The 17,048-nt window shown below is 43.4% G+C and overlaps 1 protein-coding gene across 1 annotated transcript in view; it reads right to left on the minus strand.

Annotated features, from left to right (window-relative positions):
* The window catches only part of LOC119338076 (probable periplasmic serine protease do/HhoA-like), a 17,091-nt gene extending 748 nt beyond the window's left edge, over nt 1-16,343 (minus strand). The window contains exons 1-9 of the mRNA XM_037610371.1: nt 15,842-16,343; nt 15,557-15,709; nt 15,307-15,461; nt 14,861-15,136; nt 14,613-14,740; nt 14,002-14,119; nt 12,858-12,950; nt 12,680-12,748; nt 12,483-12,573 (exon numbers count right to left, since the gene is read on the minus strand). Of these exons, the coding sequence (XP_037466268.1) occupies nt 12,483-12,573; nt 12,680-12,748; nt 12,858-12,950; nt 14,002-14,119; nt 14,613-14,740; nt 14,861-15,136; nt 15,307-15,461; nt 15,557-15,709; nt 15,842-15,914 (1,156 nt within the window). The 5' untranslated portion in view covers nt 15,915-16,343. The remainder of the gene's footprint in view (nt 1-12,482; nt 12,574-12,679; nt 12,749-12,857; nt 12,951-14,001; nt 14,120-14,612; nt 14,741-14,860; nt 15,137-15,306; nt 15,462-15,556; nt 15,710-15,841) is intronic.
* Between the last annotated feature and the right edge of the window lie 705 nt (nt 16,344-17,048).

Raw genomic sequence — 17,048 nt, forward strand, 5'->3', positions numbered from 1 at the left:
ATATGGCATCATTTTTTCCCACGTGAACGCATTTGCTATTACTACCCATAACCGCTCCATCAACAGTGTTTCTTTCAAGACCTGTTCATACCCTGGGCCGGGCCGGGCTTGGCAAAGCCCGAAGTGAAAATCCCAAGCCTGAGACCGGCCTGGCCCAAAACTCATGAACAGTGCTATTTTTTAATTGAAATTATTACATTTGGAATATTATATTAATACTCCCTCCGTCCCAAAATAAGTGTCTTAACTTTGTACTAGCTCTAGTACAAATTTGTACTAAGCTCAAGACACTTATTTTGGGACGGAGGGAGTATATTATACCTATATTTCAAATAAAAAATATCTATATATGGTCATTTCAGGGTTCTTCCGGCCTTCGGGTGAGAAAGTGGAGCCCGAGTGTGGACCGGATGCCAAGCTTTCGGGCTCGGGCCTCTGGGCCGGGCTGCCCATGCACATGTCTATTGATGTTAGGAGAATAACAACTTATATTATTAGGAGGCCAATGCCAACATATATACACATACATGAGGATGCCAAAAGGCTACAAGAGGATGCCAAGAGACTAGAATACAGAAGGCCAAAAGACATCACTTAATATAACTCTAACACCCCCCTCAAACTCATGGTGGATCCACAACACTGAGTTTGGAGAGGTGAAATCCATGTTGCGCTCTAGTCTGAGCCTTCGTGAAGAAGTCCGCTAGCTGTAACTCAGAAGGCACATACTGAAGAACAACAACATGATCCTGCACAGCAGTGCACACATAAGAAGCATCAACACCAATGTGTTTGGTAAGCTCATGCTTCACAGGGTCTCGCGCAATACTGATAGCACCTGTGATGTCTAACAGGAGGGTGGTAGGTGTAGTAACAGATCCTCCAGTAACCATCGTAACCAAGTCACCTCAGCCGTCAGAAGAGCCATAGCTCGCAACTCGGCCTCTGCACTCGAACAAGAAACTACAGTATGTTTCTTCGTCTTCCAGGAAATGAGGGAACCACCAAGAAAGACACAATAGGCAGAAAGTGAACAGCGATCCATAGGATCACTAGCCCACGTAGCATCCGAATAGGCTTGGAGCTATAACGAGCTGGAACGGGAAAAAAGAGACGATGAGAGATCGTGCCACGAAGATATCATAGAACGCAAAGAAGGTGACTATAGTGAACTGAAGTGGGAACAGAAACAAACTGACTCAGAATATGGACAGGATAAGAGATATCCGGACGAGTGACAACAAGATACACAAGACTCCCAACAAGATGACGATAACGTGTCGGATCAGACAAGGACTCACCATCAGAAGCACGAAGGTGAACATTGAGCTCCATAGGAGTCTCAGTAGTGCGCTCATCACTAAGAGCCGCACGAGTAAGAAGGCCCTGGATATACTTTTCTTGGGAAATAAAAAAGCCAGCAAAGGTGGAGGAAACCTCAATCCCAAGAAAGTAACGAAGAGGACCAAGATTAGACATAAGGAACTGCTCATTAAGACGGGTCTTGACAAAGGCAATGTACTCAGAATCGTCGCCAATGATGGTCATGTCATCAACATATAGAAGAAGAGTGCGACCACGAGCAGAAAGGTGGACAAACAACGCTCGATCATTATCACTGGGTGAAAAACCAGCAGCAATGACCATAGAGGCAAACCGCTCAAACCAAGCGCAAGGGGCTTGCTTAAGGCCATAGAGAGAGCGACGAAGACGACAAACCATGCCATCGGGAACTGAATACCCAGGTGGTGGCTGCATATAAACCTCCTCATGCAACTCACCATTAAGAAAAGCATTTTTAACATCAAGTTGTGACACGGACCAATGGCGAACAGAGGCCACGGCGAGAAGTGTGCGGACAGTGGTCATATGGGCCACAGGAGCAAATGTCTCATCATAATCACGACCATGCTCCTGCTGAAAGCCGCTCGCCACAAGACGAGCTTTATAACGCTCGAGAGAACCATCAGAGCGAGTCTTGGTCTTATAGACCCACTTACAAGTGATGGGACAAACACAGGAAGGAAGAGAAACCAGATCCCATGTGTCGTTGCGCTCAAGAGCGGCAATCTCCTCTGCCATCGCAAACTGCCATTCAAGATGTGGAACAGCACAGCCAGGATGTGGATCGGAAGGGCAAGTTGTGATACCCAGAGAAAAAAAATTCCCTAACCTAGGCTCATGATACCATGTTGATGTTAGGAGAATAGCAACTTATTATTAGGAGGCCAATGCCAACATATATACACATACATGAGGATGCCAAAAGGCTACAAGAGGATGCCAAGAGACTAGAATACAAAAGGCCAAAAGACATCACTTAATATAACTCTAACAATGTCTACTTTTAACCAAAAACAGTATGATCAACGATGTTTAACGAAGCTAAGTTCTCTAGCAAAAATACCATCTAAAGCATATTCAACATTTTGTGGGTTGTCGATATTTATCAACTAATGATCAATCAATCATACAATACTACAACAGAGTATGTCTATGCTATTCAATAGGAGATGAGAAATATTAAATTTCCCACTAAGTTTGAAGCTTGTGCTAGAATTTTTGGTTAAATTACATTCAACAAATTCTCTCTCTACTTATTTATTATGTCTTGTCCTATATGGCAAACTTTGCCAACAACAATTTCACAACTGTGACTTGGTTAATTTACATATAACATTTCTCTCTTTACTTACTTATTTTCTGCCACATCATCACATTGTTCTACATGGCAAACTTTACCAATAACTATCTCACAACTGTTAGGATTATACTAGGCGTCGGTTGCACACATCCTTTGCCATATTTGGGCAAAGGAGAGCAAGGGGAGGACAACGCAGGCATCCGTGGCGTGTTTGTGCGGGCGCAAACCGAGCCAAAATATGGGCTAGAAATTGGTCAAAGCGGACAGCAAAACGGGCATCGATCCGTTTGCGCCGCCACGTTGGGCCGTGGTTTCTGCCCGCGCGGACAGAAACGGATGCGGGTGGACAAAATGCGTCGCCCCGTTGGAGTTACCCTAACATAGCTGAACAGGGTGAATGATATAAGGGTGTTAAGACTGTCAGTGGTGAAACACGGTACATAGATGAGCCTAGGGACTATGTGCTGCCCTGATATGCTGACTATTATAGAGGATACAGAAATGACTTGCAATCATGGTGATGATGATGATGATTATGACAGGCTAATAGTGTCCTATGACAAAGATAATCCTCCGATTGTGGAGGAGACAAATTATCCTTGTTTGAATTCAGAATGCACTTGCAACCTTTGTGATAAAAAGGAATATGGATATAGAACCGAAAAAGGTGATCCACCTCTGGTACGAGTTTATTGTGGATAGAAACTGCATGCAACTTATATGAAAGATGGTTTAACTTTTTAAGTATAATGTTTTATAGTTGGTCTTCATGTATAATGTGTGGATTACATGTGTTAATAATTTCTGTCTCCTACCCCAGTCATCATTGTTGGAGGTCCTTGTACTGGATATTAGAGATGTAGAGGGGCTAATATGTAACTTGTACATGGTGTATATACAGGGAGATGAATGGATAGGCCAGAGGCGCACCGAAGCATCAGGAACAAAAAATACCCTTTCTTAGATGAATCCCAATCCACCGAAATCAACAAGATACTTCAACAATCATATTTGCTGGCGTGCTCAAAGAAGTGAGAGGCTGACGCCAGCTACAAGAACATGGGTTGCTACAATTGCTGGACTAGTTAGAAAAAGAATTTTCACTTGGTGCTACAGATTTGCAGAAGAAACTTCAAGAGTAGTGCCATATCAAAGTTCCACATCATAGAACATTTAATGCAAGGAGATGGCATTTATAAAGGCAAGGGAACATCAGAGCAGGTTGGGGATTCGCATTAGCGTCACGCAGGTTGACAGCGTTGAGTACTGGAAGGCCTTTGGGGCCCCGATTTGTGGCGGTGGAGAGCAGAATCGGGGCTGCCTTGTTGGCTGTGTGCTTGGCTGCGGTGGAGCAGGGCGGCCAGCGGCGAGCAGAGCGAACAGCGGACGGACTGGAGACAGAGGCTAGGAGGTACCCAGGAGGTGGAGTACGGCTGCTGCTGCGAGGGGTCGAGTAGGACTACTTCAGGCAAAGGCGAAAGTGGTGAGTTGGTTATTTGTGTGCAAGGTTTGAGGGCTGATTTGAGGCAGAGGTTGAGGTGTGGATAGAAGGTAGGCTGCACTGCTGCAGGATTGATTCGCAGGGGGAGAATACTGGTTCTGAGTTGGTGATTGAAGGTAGTACACTTGCAAGATGGGAGATAATGTGAATGCTCCTGCGGCAGTTACAGCAGCGGAGCTTGCTGCAGTGCTACAAGCAATGGACGAGAAATATCAACCTTTGTTTGATGCACTCAGCAGACAGGGAGGTGGCATGAGAACAGAACCTGAGACTAAGGAAGAGATCCATCCTTTACAGATGCCTCATGTGAAGCTCGAGGGATCAGAACGTTATGCAAGTTGGGCTGAACATGCCGAGACCATGTTGGTCTCCAGGAAATTGGAAGGCTACATACTTGGTGCAATTGAAAAACCAGCGGATGAAAGCTCAAGGGAAGGACAGAAGTGGAAGATGACCAATGCACTTGTAAGGGCGTGGTTGTTGAGTTCATTGTCTCCCCAAATTGCCAAGCAGGTTGAGAGGATCAAGGATGCATCTGAGATCTGGAGGCTCCTCAAGGGTATTTACTCTGGAGTTCGGAATGAAATGTTGGCTTGCAGGATCCAAAGAGAGCTTCAGGAGCTAAGTCAAGGTGAGAAATCAGTGGTGGAGTACGTATCTGAGTTAAAACGTTTGTGGAGTGATCTTGACTACTATGATTCGATTGAGATGGAGTGTGGCAAGTGCATTGAGAAGTTTAATAAATGGACAGAGAGAAGGCGTGTCAAGGATTTTCTAAATGGGCTTAGTTCCAAGTTTGAAAACAGAAGGGCTGCATTGTATAGTAGTGGGATACTACCTAACATGGAGCAAGCAATGTCTGCAATTATTAGCGAGGAAACTCGGTTAAAGTTGGAGGCTACAGGGTCAGCTACACAGGGCGTCGCACAGAGGCGCTCAGCCTTCCTTGCTACAGAAGGGGTGGACTTCCAAAGATCAGGAGGAGGTACATATGAGAGGAAATGTTTTGAATGTGGTCAGCCAGGACATTTGCGACTCTCTTGCCCTGTACTATTTGGAGGAGGCCGGGGTAGAGGACAAGAGTGGAGAGGCAGGGGTCATGGACGTGCATTTGATGGACGCAGAGGTAGCCAAGGACGTGGTATGCGACCTGCAGGCAGGGCGAATACCTCAACAATTATTGAAGAAGCCTCACAAACTATGAAAGTGGAGATGTCGGTTGATGACTGGGAAAAGTGGAGCAAATTGAAGGCAATATGTTTGGATGACAAGCAATCTACCGGGGCTCCTAGTGCATCTACATCCGCTGCATCTTCCAACTTTGGTGGTAAAAATTCTTGCACTATGAATTATAAAGTTACTAATATACCATGGTTAATAGACTGATTATGCTCCTGATTCAAAGAGGCACAGTGTGAAATTGGATGACGACTCCTCTCAAACTGTTCTGGGTTCAGGAACAGTCATGTGTGGATCTAATATGTCTCTTTCATCTGTTCTACATGTTCCCTCGTTCCCAATTAATCTGCTATCCGTTAGTTGCATTACAAAAGAGCTTAATTGTGTTGCTATCTTCTTCCCATCATGGTGCTTATTTCAGGAACTTGGGGACTGGAAGAAGGCTTGGGACAGGGAACATGCATGATGGCCTGTATTACTTAGATGATAACATGTCACCTACGGTTGCTGCTGTGTCGTCTCACTCTCCACTAGAGGAATTTCTCCATCGTCGCAGGCTAGGACATAATATGTCTTTTGTCACTCTGGGTCAGCTTTATACAAACCTTTATAATAAAATTAGCAAAGAGAATCTAGCATGTGATGTGTGCCACTATGGAAAGCAGACAAGAGTACTTATGTATCTTCAGATAATAGGAGTACTGTACCACTTGAGACCATTCACTCAGATGTATGGTGGGGTCCTAGTGGAGTGTTATCTCTTAATGGATATCGTTCTTTTGTCACATTCATTGACTGCTGCACTAGAACTACTTGGCTCTATATGTTGAAAAATAAGAGTGATGCATTTGAGTGTTTCAGGATTTTCATAATTTAATTACGACCCAATATAATGCATGTGTGAAAGTATTTAGAACTGACAATGGCACAGAATATGTAAATAAGGAGTTTGATGCGTACTTATCAAGCTTTGGAATTATCCATCAAACTACCTGTCCAGGCACCTCTGAACAGAATGGTTTGGCTGAGAGGAAAAATAGGCATCTCTTAGAGTTTACACCATGTATCATGATGACCATGAATGTTCCAAAGTTTTTGTGGAGTGAGGCAGTAATGACTGCTGCGTATTTGATGAATATAATGCCGTCTAGAGTGCTAGGTTACAAAACTCCAATAGAGTGTCTGACAGGCAGGACTACAAAAGTCTTTGGGTGTGTACGCTTTGTGAAAGACTACAGGCCATCTGTTGGAAACTTAGATCCTAGAGCTTTAAGATGTGTTCGTTGGGTATTCAGGGAAACAGAAAGGGTACAAATGCTGGTGACCTGCTGAAAAAAGGATGTTTGTAAGTATGGATGTAATCTTCAGGGAACATGAATCATTCTATGGAGAGCCAACTGACCTAACTGATGTATTTCCCGACTTGTTTATTAATGATATTATCTCAAACACAGATTGTGAGACAGGGGAAGATAAAGAAGAGGAAGACAATTGTGCGTCATCAAGAAAAATGATAGTTGGGGCAATACCAGCAGGTGGATGTGTATGATGATGAAGATGTGGGCAGGATGGAAACAGACCAAGAACAGGTGGAGGGGGAGCAACAAGATACATCAAATGGAACATTACAGTGGCCAAGGCTGAATGAGGAACGTGATCTTAAGGTGTCTACACGAAGACACCAAACTGGGAATGAACATGTGCAGGGGGAGGAAATTATTCTTGAAGCCCAAGAACAACCTAACACGCATGGTTCAATCCCAAGTCCAACTTCATCCCAGGCTCCACTGCCATCCTCCACGAGTGATGGTGCACTCTCTTCTCCATATGATGATCTAGATGTTCCTATTGCCCACAGAAAGCAGCCTCGCACAACATCTGGGAAATTACCCTCAAAACTGTCCCCATATATTGTTTCTAATCATGTTTAATACTCATAGGTGGGTTATTGGTATAAATCATTCATTGCTTCTTTAGATTCCACAATACCAATACCACGTGACTGGCAAGAGGCGAAGAAAGATCCAAGATGGAGAGAGGCAATGCTGGAAGAAATGGCAGCACTTGATAAAAATAATACATGGGAACTCACTACAATTCCAGAAAACAAGAAGATTGTGGGTTGTAAGTGGGTATTTACTGTGAAGCAGACACCTGAAGGAAGGTAGAAAGATATAAGGCCAGGTTAGTGGCAAAAGGGTATAGCCAAACTTATGGAGTAGATTATGATGAAACATTCGCTCCAGTGGCAAAGATGAACACTATTAGAACGATGATCTCAATAGCAGAAAACCGTAAATGGAAACTATTTCAAATGGATGTTAAAAATGCATTTCTCCATGGAGACTTGCAGGAAGAGGTTTATATGGAAAATCCTCCTGGTTTAATAGTAGTGAAACTGAAGGAAAAGTATGCAAACTAAGGAAGTCTCTTTATGGACTTAAACAATCGCCTAGGGCTTGGTTTGGAAGGTTTAGAAAGGAAATTTGGTCTCTAGGATATCAACAAAGCAATGCTGATCACACTCTTTTCTTTAAGCGTCATTGTGATAAGATTACTATACTTGTGTATGTTGATGACATAGTAATTACAGGGGATGATGACGAGGAGATAATGTGCTTAAAAGAGACACTAGAGAGAATCTTTGAAATTAAGGACCTGGGTTGTCTTCACTACTTCCTGGGAATTGAAGTTACATACGGGGCACAAGGTATTTACCTTTCACAGAGGAAATATGTACTTGATTTGCTTAATGAAACTGGCATGTTAGAGTGTAAACCAGCGGCCACACCAATTGAGCAGAATTATCGCATTCTAGCAAACTCAGGTGATCCAGTGGACAAGTATAAATATCAGAGGTTAGTTGGTCGCTTAATTTACTTATCACACACAAGGCCAGATATTGCATATGCTGTTAGCATTGTAAGCTGTTATATGCATGATCCGCTGTCTGGCCATTTAAATGCTGTAAATCAAATTTTGCAATATCTTAAGAGCTGTCCTGGGAAGGGGATTCTGTTTTCAAGTCATGGGCACCTAAAAATAGAGGGGTATACGGATGCTGACTGGGCTGGGTGCTTACATGATACAAGGTCTACATCAGGTTACTGTGTATTTGTTGGTGGTAATCTCGTCAGTTGGAGGAGCAAGAAACAGAAGCGTTGTCGCTTGATCCACGGCAGAGGCGGAATTTAGATCAATGGTGTCAGGCTTATGCGAGTTAATGTGGCTGAGAATATTGCTAGCTGAACTTCAGTTGTATGATGATGCACCCCTTCAACTTTACTGTGACAATCAAGCTACCATCAAGATAGTCAATAACCCAGTCGATCATGATAGAACAAAGCATGTTGAAATAGACAGACATTTCATCAAGGTAAAAGACGAGGGAGTACTTAAAAGTTAGCTTTGTTAAATCTGTAGATCAGCTGGCTGATGTTTTAACCAAAGGAGTTGGTGTTGTGTCTTTCATGAAAATTTGTGACAAGATGGGGCACATAGATATATTTGCGCCGTCTTGAGTGGGGGTGTTGGAGGTCCTTGTACTGGATTTAGAGATGTAGAGGGGCTAATATGTAACTTGTACATGGTGTACAGGGAGATGAATGGATAGGCCAGAGGGGCACCGAAGCTTCAGGAACAAAAAATCCCCTTTCTTAGATGAATCCCAATCCACCGAAATCAACAAGATACTTCAACAATCATATTTGCTGGCGTGCTCAAAGAAGTGAGAGGCTGACGCCAGCTACAAGAACATGGGTTGCTACAATTGCTGGACTAGTTAGAAAAAGACTTTTCACTTGGTGCTACAGATTTGCAGAAGAAACTTCAAGAGTAGTGCCATATCAAAGTTCCACATCATAGAACATTTAATGCAAGGAGATGACATTTATAAGGGCAAGGGAAAGATAGTTTCCACTTGGTAATTGGTATGCACATTTAAGTCAGATTTAAAGATGGTATCATCAACGAGTGTTTGTTGATATTGATTATGAAGAAATCAAATTGAAAATGTGCTTCAACAAAGAGTTTGCATCAGTCAAGCCATGTTGGATGGGTTTCTTAGAGGGGTGCCGACCATACTTGGCTGTAGATTCAACTGTTCTAACAAGTTCGGAGGACAATTGGCAGCTGCTTGTGGTATTGATGGCCAAAATTGGTTGTACCCGGTAGCCTATGGAGTTATGGATGCAGAATCCACTGACACCAGGACTGGATTCATGCCTTCATGGAGAGACAAACAGGTCATTGGCCATCCAGCTGGTCTGGTCAATCACACAGATGCATGCAAGGGATGGGAGAGTGCAGTGGGTTGCATCTTTTAGCGAGTGGAGCATAGAGAGCATGAGGCAGCTAGCTGCCAATTTTCTGAAGAAGTTTAAAGGGTCTTTAAATTCTATGACAATTTATGGCCTACTGTGCATACCTACCTCCCTATGAAGCATGCTGCCTACATAGAGAAAATCTATGCAAAACCTAAAGTGCAGAAATACAAGGATGAACACCACCCAAATTTATGGTCTAGAAGCAAGTTCAATGAAGTCCCCAAAGTTGATTATGTCAGATAACAATCTAGCAGATTCATTCAACAGCAAGACCAAGAAACTAAAAGCTATGCCCATCGTCGATTTGTTGGATACCATTAGGCCACAATTAATGCAGAGAACTGATCTTAGACAAAAGAATTGCAACAAAAAGAAGTCACTAAGTTCTCACAACTATCATGCAGAACCTTAATCAAAGAACTAGAGGTCTAAAGATAAGACTGGTCAGAAGCAAAAGTTCAGAGGCAGAAGTATATGCAAGAGAGAAAGATGGGATGGAATGGAATGGAAGCGTCCAGTTGACACTGAGAAGAGAGCATGTAGCTATAGGCTGTGCAAAGGCCTTCCTTGTGTCCATGCTATTTTCGTCATCACTTCACTTAGGGAACCAGGAAGGGAAGTTCAAGTATAAGCAGATTATGCAAACAGCATACATGCAATGCTATGGAAATATCAACATGCCAAACGTGTCCTCCTCTGCTAAAGAGGCCTCCTGAAGGGGAGCCTTGGCGCAACAGTAAAGCTGTTGCTTTGTGACCATAAGTTCATGGGTTCGAGTCCTAGAAACATCCTCTTGCAAAAATGCAGGGAAAGGCTGCGTACAGAAAACCCAAAGTGGTCGGACCCTTCCCCGGACCCTGCGCAAGCGGGAGCTACGTGTACCGGGCTGCCCTTTACTAAAAAATATAATCCAGGCTTTGAATGAAATAGATGCAAGGTTGGGCCTACAAAGAGGAAATGCAAATGCTGTGGACAACTTGGTCAGATACAGAAGAATTGCAAAGAGTAAGTTGACCAAGAATTTTCAGAAGATGAACAGACTGGTCCCTCTATTAGTATAAGCACTGTTCGGTACTCTAACTCGCCTAACGCGTTTCTTTAGTTTTTGTAAAACTATTGTTCTTATGTAAAACTAATGCATTTATTTAGCTATTAGTTAATTCTATAAAACAGATGAATCTCTTTAGCTACAGGAGACTAATGCATTTCTTTCTATTTGTAAAACTGATGGTCCGATGCACCTCCAGGAAGACTGGTAAGAAAGTGGTGGCAAAAGGTCAAAGGAAAAGATCTGTGATTTGAAGTAGCAAAAATGCTGAACTAAAACCAGCCACAAACATCACCACATGATCAGATTGCTACAGAAGCTGCGATAGGTGCTATTGCCATGTAAATTTTGGTTTCAGACTTGCAATGGCAAGTATGGAGTCCTGCTGCTTCTGAAATTAGTGAGTATGCAATCCAGGAGCTTTTGAAGAACACGTGTGACAAGTATGCAGTCCTGACGCTTTTGGAAGTAAGAACTTGTGAAGTTTATTGCTTGTAATGCTGTGTGCAGCCTTGAACCTTCAATGTAGCATGTATGCAGCCTAATGCTTGCTTACTTTTCTCTGTTTGATAGCTGCACTTAGTAATTTTGTGTGATAGAGGCCTACCTTTTTGTAGAGTAATACATCAGAGAAATTTCTACCATTTCTGTGAGGTCTAAGATCTTACTACTTGCACTAAAATTGCATTTTGAAGATCTTTCTGCAAGAGTAGCACAACCTGACATGCAAGAGCTTTAAGGGCCTGTTCGGAGACTCGCTAACTTCTCCAAAACTTCTCGTATCCAGCTTCTAACCTGACTTCTCACTTCACGTAGAGTGCACCAAACCGTTCTGGAGCCTCGCTAGCTTCTCCGAGCGCCTGAGTGAGCTGGCAGCCCAGCTGGGGCGGTGAAGCCCAGGTTCTTGCCACCTTGGGCCAGCTGGAAGAAGCCCATTTTGGGCTCAACTGCACACAGGCCAAAAAAAAGATGCTCCTCCTTGCTCACCAGCGCTGCTCCTCGCTGAGCTCCTCCTTCCCCCACCGACGCTGCTCCTTGCTGGCATCAATGGTGTGGGGGTGAGATCCTCCTTCCCCCACGGCGCCGTTCCTCGCTGACGGCGGTACCGCGGCTGTGAGGACGGGAATCGGTGAGGAACTAGCTGGGACGGCCGGATCTGGAGTCGATGGAGAGAATCCGGCCGGCGACCGAGGGGGCCGGGCGTGGCGGCGGGACGACGGTGCTGAGGGTTTCCAGAGGGAGAACGCGAGGGGCAGGGGAGATATGACCGAGCGGTTCGTGCGTGTCTGTTCGAGCGAGCGAATCGTTTTCCTTAGCGGTGGCAATCTGTTTGTAAATAAGGGGAACTCCAGATTCTTCAAAACGTGGAGCTGGGTTTCCTTTGCTTCGCAAATTTGCACTACCGGCCCATCTTAGCTTCGGGAATTTAACTTCTAGAAGCTAAAGCGTTCGGGTCAACTTCAAACTAGAAGTTTGTGGAGTTGAGAGTTGGAGGAGTTCAGAACAGGCCCTAAGTCTGCATGTCTACTGTAAATACTTGGTAAATTCTCACATCTTCAATAGCCCAAAATACTCGATGCTTCCGCTACCCAGCTAATACATAGTGCCCAGCTGAGTCTAACTAGTGCTGACCAATTGCACGGTGGCGAAATCAGAGGAAGGTGAGAGAAACTAATAGCAAATATGTAAAAAAAACTATGGCACAGTGGCAAATGTGTGAATAACCATTTACAAAACGAAATAATGTAGATCCTTAGATCGAATAGGTTGGCAAAGGATACATACCTCCTGTTGCAACTACTTCACTGTCATCAGACACTTTTACAGTTAATGTTCTGTCACTCCAGCGAGACTTGCGTATGTGAAACACATCAAGCTAAAAAGGTAAAATCATATCTTTATCAGTGTCAACATTTTGCTAATATTATTTCCATATAAAGGCATGAACAACATGCATAAAGCAAATCATAGAAAAAACTTACTTTGACATTCAGTTCAGAATTAAGGCTATTATTTTCATCCTCACATTTGCTCAGCATCATATTCTCTAACTGACAACAGCAACAATACTTATGTAAGTCAATAGCATAAAGCAATAGAATTTAACATGAGTGTCTTACTTTCGTATTACTTCAAACATAATATCTACAGTGCATCTACCTCAACTGTTGTAGAGATGTGTTCTCCATTGAAACAACTAATGACGTCACCCACCAGTATTCCAAGTTTCTCAGCAGGAGATCCATATGACACCTAAGACCCGCAATAACCACTCAATATGCATGATAACATAAACAGTCAAGAAAGCTAACATAAATCTAGAAATGACCAATATAAACATGTGTGTATGTGTGTGTGTGTGTTCTGCGCTCCAGACACAGTGCACGATTGACCATACCAACAACTTCCCGGATCCCTGACTTCTCTATCCAAATCATGCACAAAATCTGAAGTTCTAGTAGTAAAGGTGCACAGGGATACAGTACTAGCAAGTCCTACTAGCAAAGATGAACAGTAATGTAGTAATAGAAGATCAAACATAAATCCAAACCAGCCCAACACTTGGGTGCCTTGGTTTCTCACCTCCTACTCAACGGTAAAACATGTAGTAAACTATGGTGTATAATACATAGTAAATCCTAGAGATCACATGGTAAAAATCTTGCCTCCGCTCCAAAATGGAGACAAGGAGGTACATGATGAATTGAAGGTAGTAAAACTGGGTTAGCAAAGGCACCTGCTAAGCATATCAGTACCAAATCCATTTACCAACTAGCAAAAAATACAATTGTGCGCATAGATGACTTGCACATAACTGGTTTTACTACATAACTAGATGCTCTGGTGCTACTTAATCACATAGCAACTTTAGTACTTTGCTACATTTACTAGATACTCCGCTATATATATTACAAACCTAACATGACAAATACTACAACTTCAACCAGACACACTAATAACAGATGAGTACACAACTAAGTTCAAATAAATAGCCACGTTTACAACAAACACTCACATAATAGCACTAAAAAAACACTACTAAAGGCTATTTGCATGCACATTTTACAATTTACAACTATATCGCATGAGTGACATTAAAACAACAAGCTTTCCAAGATTTACGATGGTCTAGAGCATTTTTACTATCAAAAATCATATATGTGTGGGTTGCAGGTTGTGTAGTCAGTTGGTTTGCCCAGGAGTGGCTCGTGCAGTCTCTCCGGAGCGTAAAATTAGCAATTCTGTGCTCCTAGTTTAGTGTGGCTATATTTTGATCTAGAGAGAAAGAGAGGGCGAGAGATACCCTTTTTACAATAAGGCCATCATCAATATTACACTTGCACAATATATTCTCAGCAAGAGCAATGTCCACAAACTTGATCGACCAAAATTTCATTCCAAGCTGGGGCCGAGGGATGCGCCTATATCAAAAAGTCATCCAATATACATTAATAAGTTAGTAAGCATAAGAGTTAACCCTTCTAAAATGAATCGAGTCAAAAAAACCAAATTATATTTTATCATATCATCAAAATTCCAATGCTAGACAAATAGTTTTGAACCATGCTAGACCAAATATTTTGATTAGATGAACTTTGCCTTCCCTGATCATATGATCCTGTTGATTTATAAAGCTACACTGCATAAAGGAAATTCAACTAACAGAAGGATATCAAAGTGGAACAACTCGATCTAAGAGTAATAGACGAAGAACCAAGTTTGTGCAGCTTGGGATTGATCTAGACAAGGCTAGAATCTGCATAGATCTTGATGAAATCCACTTGCTATAGATCACAAACATCAATAATGTGTTTCATTGCATCCTTACTAGACAAAATATTCTTTAAAAAGGGGACATAATAATGCTACATGTCTTCTTAGTGGCACTAAAAACAGAAGTAAACAAGAACATACTGGAATTTTCTCCACAAATGCAAGCACTTCACTAAAATGGAAGACGGTATAAAAGACCCGCTTGTATTGCCATTGACCATTCCCACAATTTTTCCGCCAAAGTCAATGAGTGGCGCTCCTTTGCCATACTAGAAAATGCATTGAAATCAAGAAGGTACAATAGCATTAATTTGCGAAATAGGCATTAAAATACATTGTCCAGAATAGCAAATGTACAATTCAATCTCAAGATAAAATACAGTTTTTACCTTGGGACGTGGATCTGCACTGTGAACATGCATATAGTGATACCGTTCAAGTAGGTTTGGATTCAAGAATTTCACCACACCATGGCTTATCCTTAGAAACGAACTTTCATCTCTTCCAAGCTCAAAAACATGGTCAGAACGCTTCACACCATCATTGAAAGATAGTATATGAACAGGCCTATCCATTCTAACACTGAAGAAGGCCAAATCATAGTGCTTCTGATGGTACTGCAGGGTGGCCTTTTCAGTGGTGCCACCCTGCATGTGAACAAGGACCTACAGCAGGTGCAGAATGCAAGATTTTAACCTTTTTTCAGCAGGACTAGTATATTATAGCCACAAGTAGAAAGAGGTATTTTGAATTGGAATCAACTAGAGGTTGGACTAGCTATAGGGCAAAGCAAATGAATAGAACTCATCAATTCTACTCATCCTTAAGAACTCACCTCGGCATTAGTATCATACTCTTCTTGCCCTGACCAACTGTCCAAAGATGCAGACTTGGTACAAATGAGACGTGAAGTTGTCAAAGCAGTGCCAATTTTGTTCTTCTCATCCCAATCAACCCAGAAACCACAGCATCGTGCTAGTGGCTTACCACCTACAAATATACAAATTCATTGAAATATCAGCAACAAACAACATAATTTCACGATGCTCCTAAATAAACAGATATGGTATCATTATTATTTGTACCAACAGAGGATGAAAGTCCGAGAACAGAGCGTCCAGCGTTAAGCACTGCCGTCCTTGCAGATTCACGATCAGGAACCAGATTTGGGTCATCAAGAACACACATGGAAGCTCTGCACATGTGCACATTCAGAGTAGCCAATCCCATATGGCGAGCTACAAGAAATTCGGTACACGAAGTAAACACTCATGTGCCGAACACAATACTTCACTCGGAAGTGGAATCGATACTTTTTCTCATTGGTGATGAAACCATGGAAAGGAATCGAGGCGACTTGGATTGCATACCTCTTTTGGCCGAAACATCTTCTCGTGCCTTCTGAATGGCTTTGGACGTATTCAGATCATGAAGTCGGTACATCCGATCCGGATATGTGGCTGGCGAACTGGAGAGCTGTCTGCAGATGAGACCTCCTCCTCCTCCCCGGTCCTCTTCCGTTTCTTCGATTTCCGGTTGGCAGCCGGATCCCTCTTTCTCTTCCTTGTATTGGATCGCACGGTTGGTTCCAGTGGGGACTGGGAGCCCAGGGACTGCCGCGCACGCACCAGGGCCATCGACCGGGTCGTCGCCGTGGGCCTTGCTGCAGCCGTGGACCTCTGGCTGCGTGGGAGCGCGCGGGTTGGTCCGGACCCCGACGCCTCTCCCTCTTGAGTGGCGGCTTGCGGCATTGCTGACCTTGCCAAGGTCGGGTCGAGGCAGCAGCCAGCAGCCGTCGGGCCCTTCACGATCGCCTGGATGCTCGCGCGCCCCGATCCGGCGGAACTTAGGGTTGGCGAACTGTATTTTACTAGTAATTTCTAACCTTAAAAAAAATTAAGAATCTCTTCTCTATTCCTTTTTCTTTTTGAGGGGTCTTCTCTACTCCTCAATCTTCAAGATGGGAACGGGCCGACGCAGCCCTGGCCCTCATGGCCTCAAGGCCAATTTTTGAGGAGGCCAGGGTCGACCCATTTCTAAGCCCATGGCCTTACTGGCCTGATGGGTATCTCGGGCCGGCCTGAATTCTAATTGTTATCTAGGTAACTAGCAAAAAATTACTAGGCTGGATAAAAAACATCTGCACAAGATCGTGTGCAGAAAATTCCTATAGTAGCAATATTAAGAAGCAAACTTTACGAGCACCTAATAGCAAAGATCGGGCTGTCAAATGATCGAACAAATTAGGACGTTCATTGCCTAATTACAAGCACCTAATAGCAAATAAGAAGCAGAGGACGAGCGCTAACAAACAAGCAGGGCATGTGGAAGCAGGAGGCTCAGGCTAGTCTCACATGTGCTTGGCAGCATCGTCGGGAAGGTGAGGAAGCCGACCAGAAGCACAATCTTATAGCAGGACGAGCGACAGAGGAATAGGATGGCGAGTTGCACAATGGGTGGAAGTTGTGGCCTCGGAGGTCGGTCAACCCTGCTGACCCACTGGGTCAGTCGGTGTCGGCTCCATTGACCCAACTATGGTCCAAGGCCGACCCACACGACCCATTGGCCTTGATTTTT

The sequence above is a fragment of the Triticum dicoccoides genome, chromosome 7B (genome assembly GCF_002162155.2).
Source record: "Triticum dicoccoides isolate Atlit2015 ecotype Zavitan chromosome 7B, WEW_v2.0, whole genome shotgun sequence".
In the NCBI taxonomy this organism is placed as follows: Eukaryota; Viridiplantae; Streptophyta; class Magnoliopsida; order Poales; family Poaceae; genus Triticum; species Triticum dicoccoides.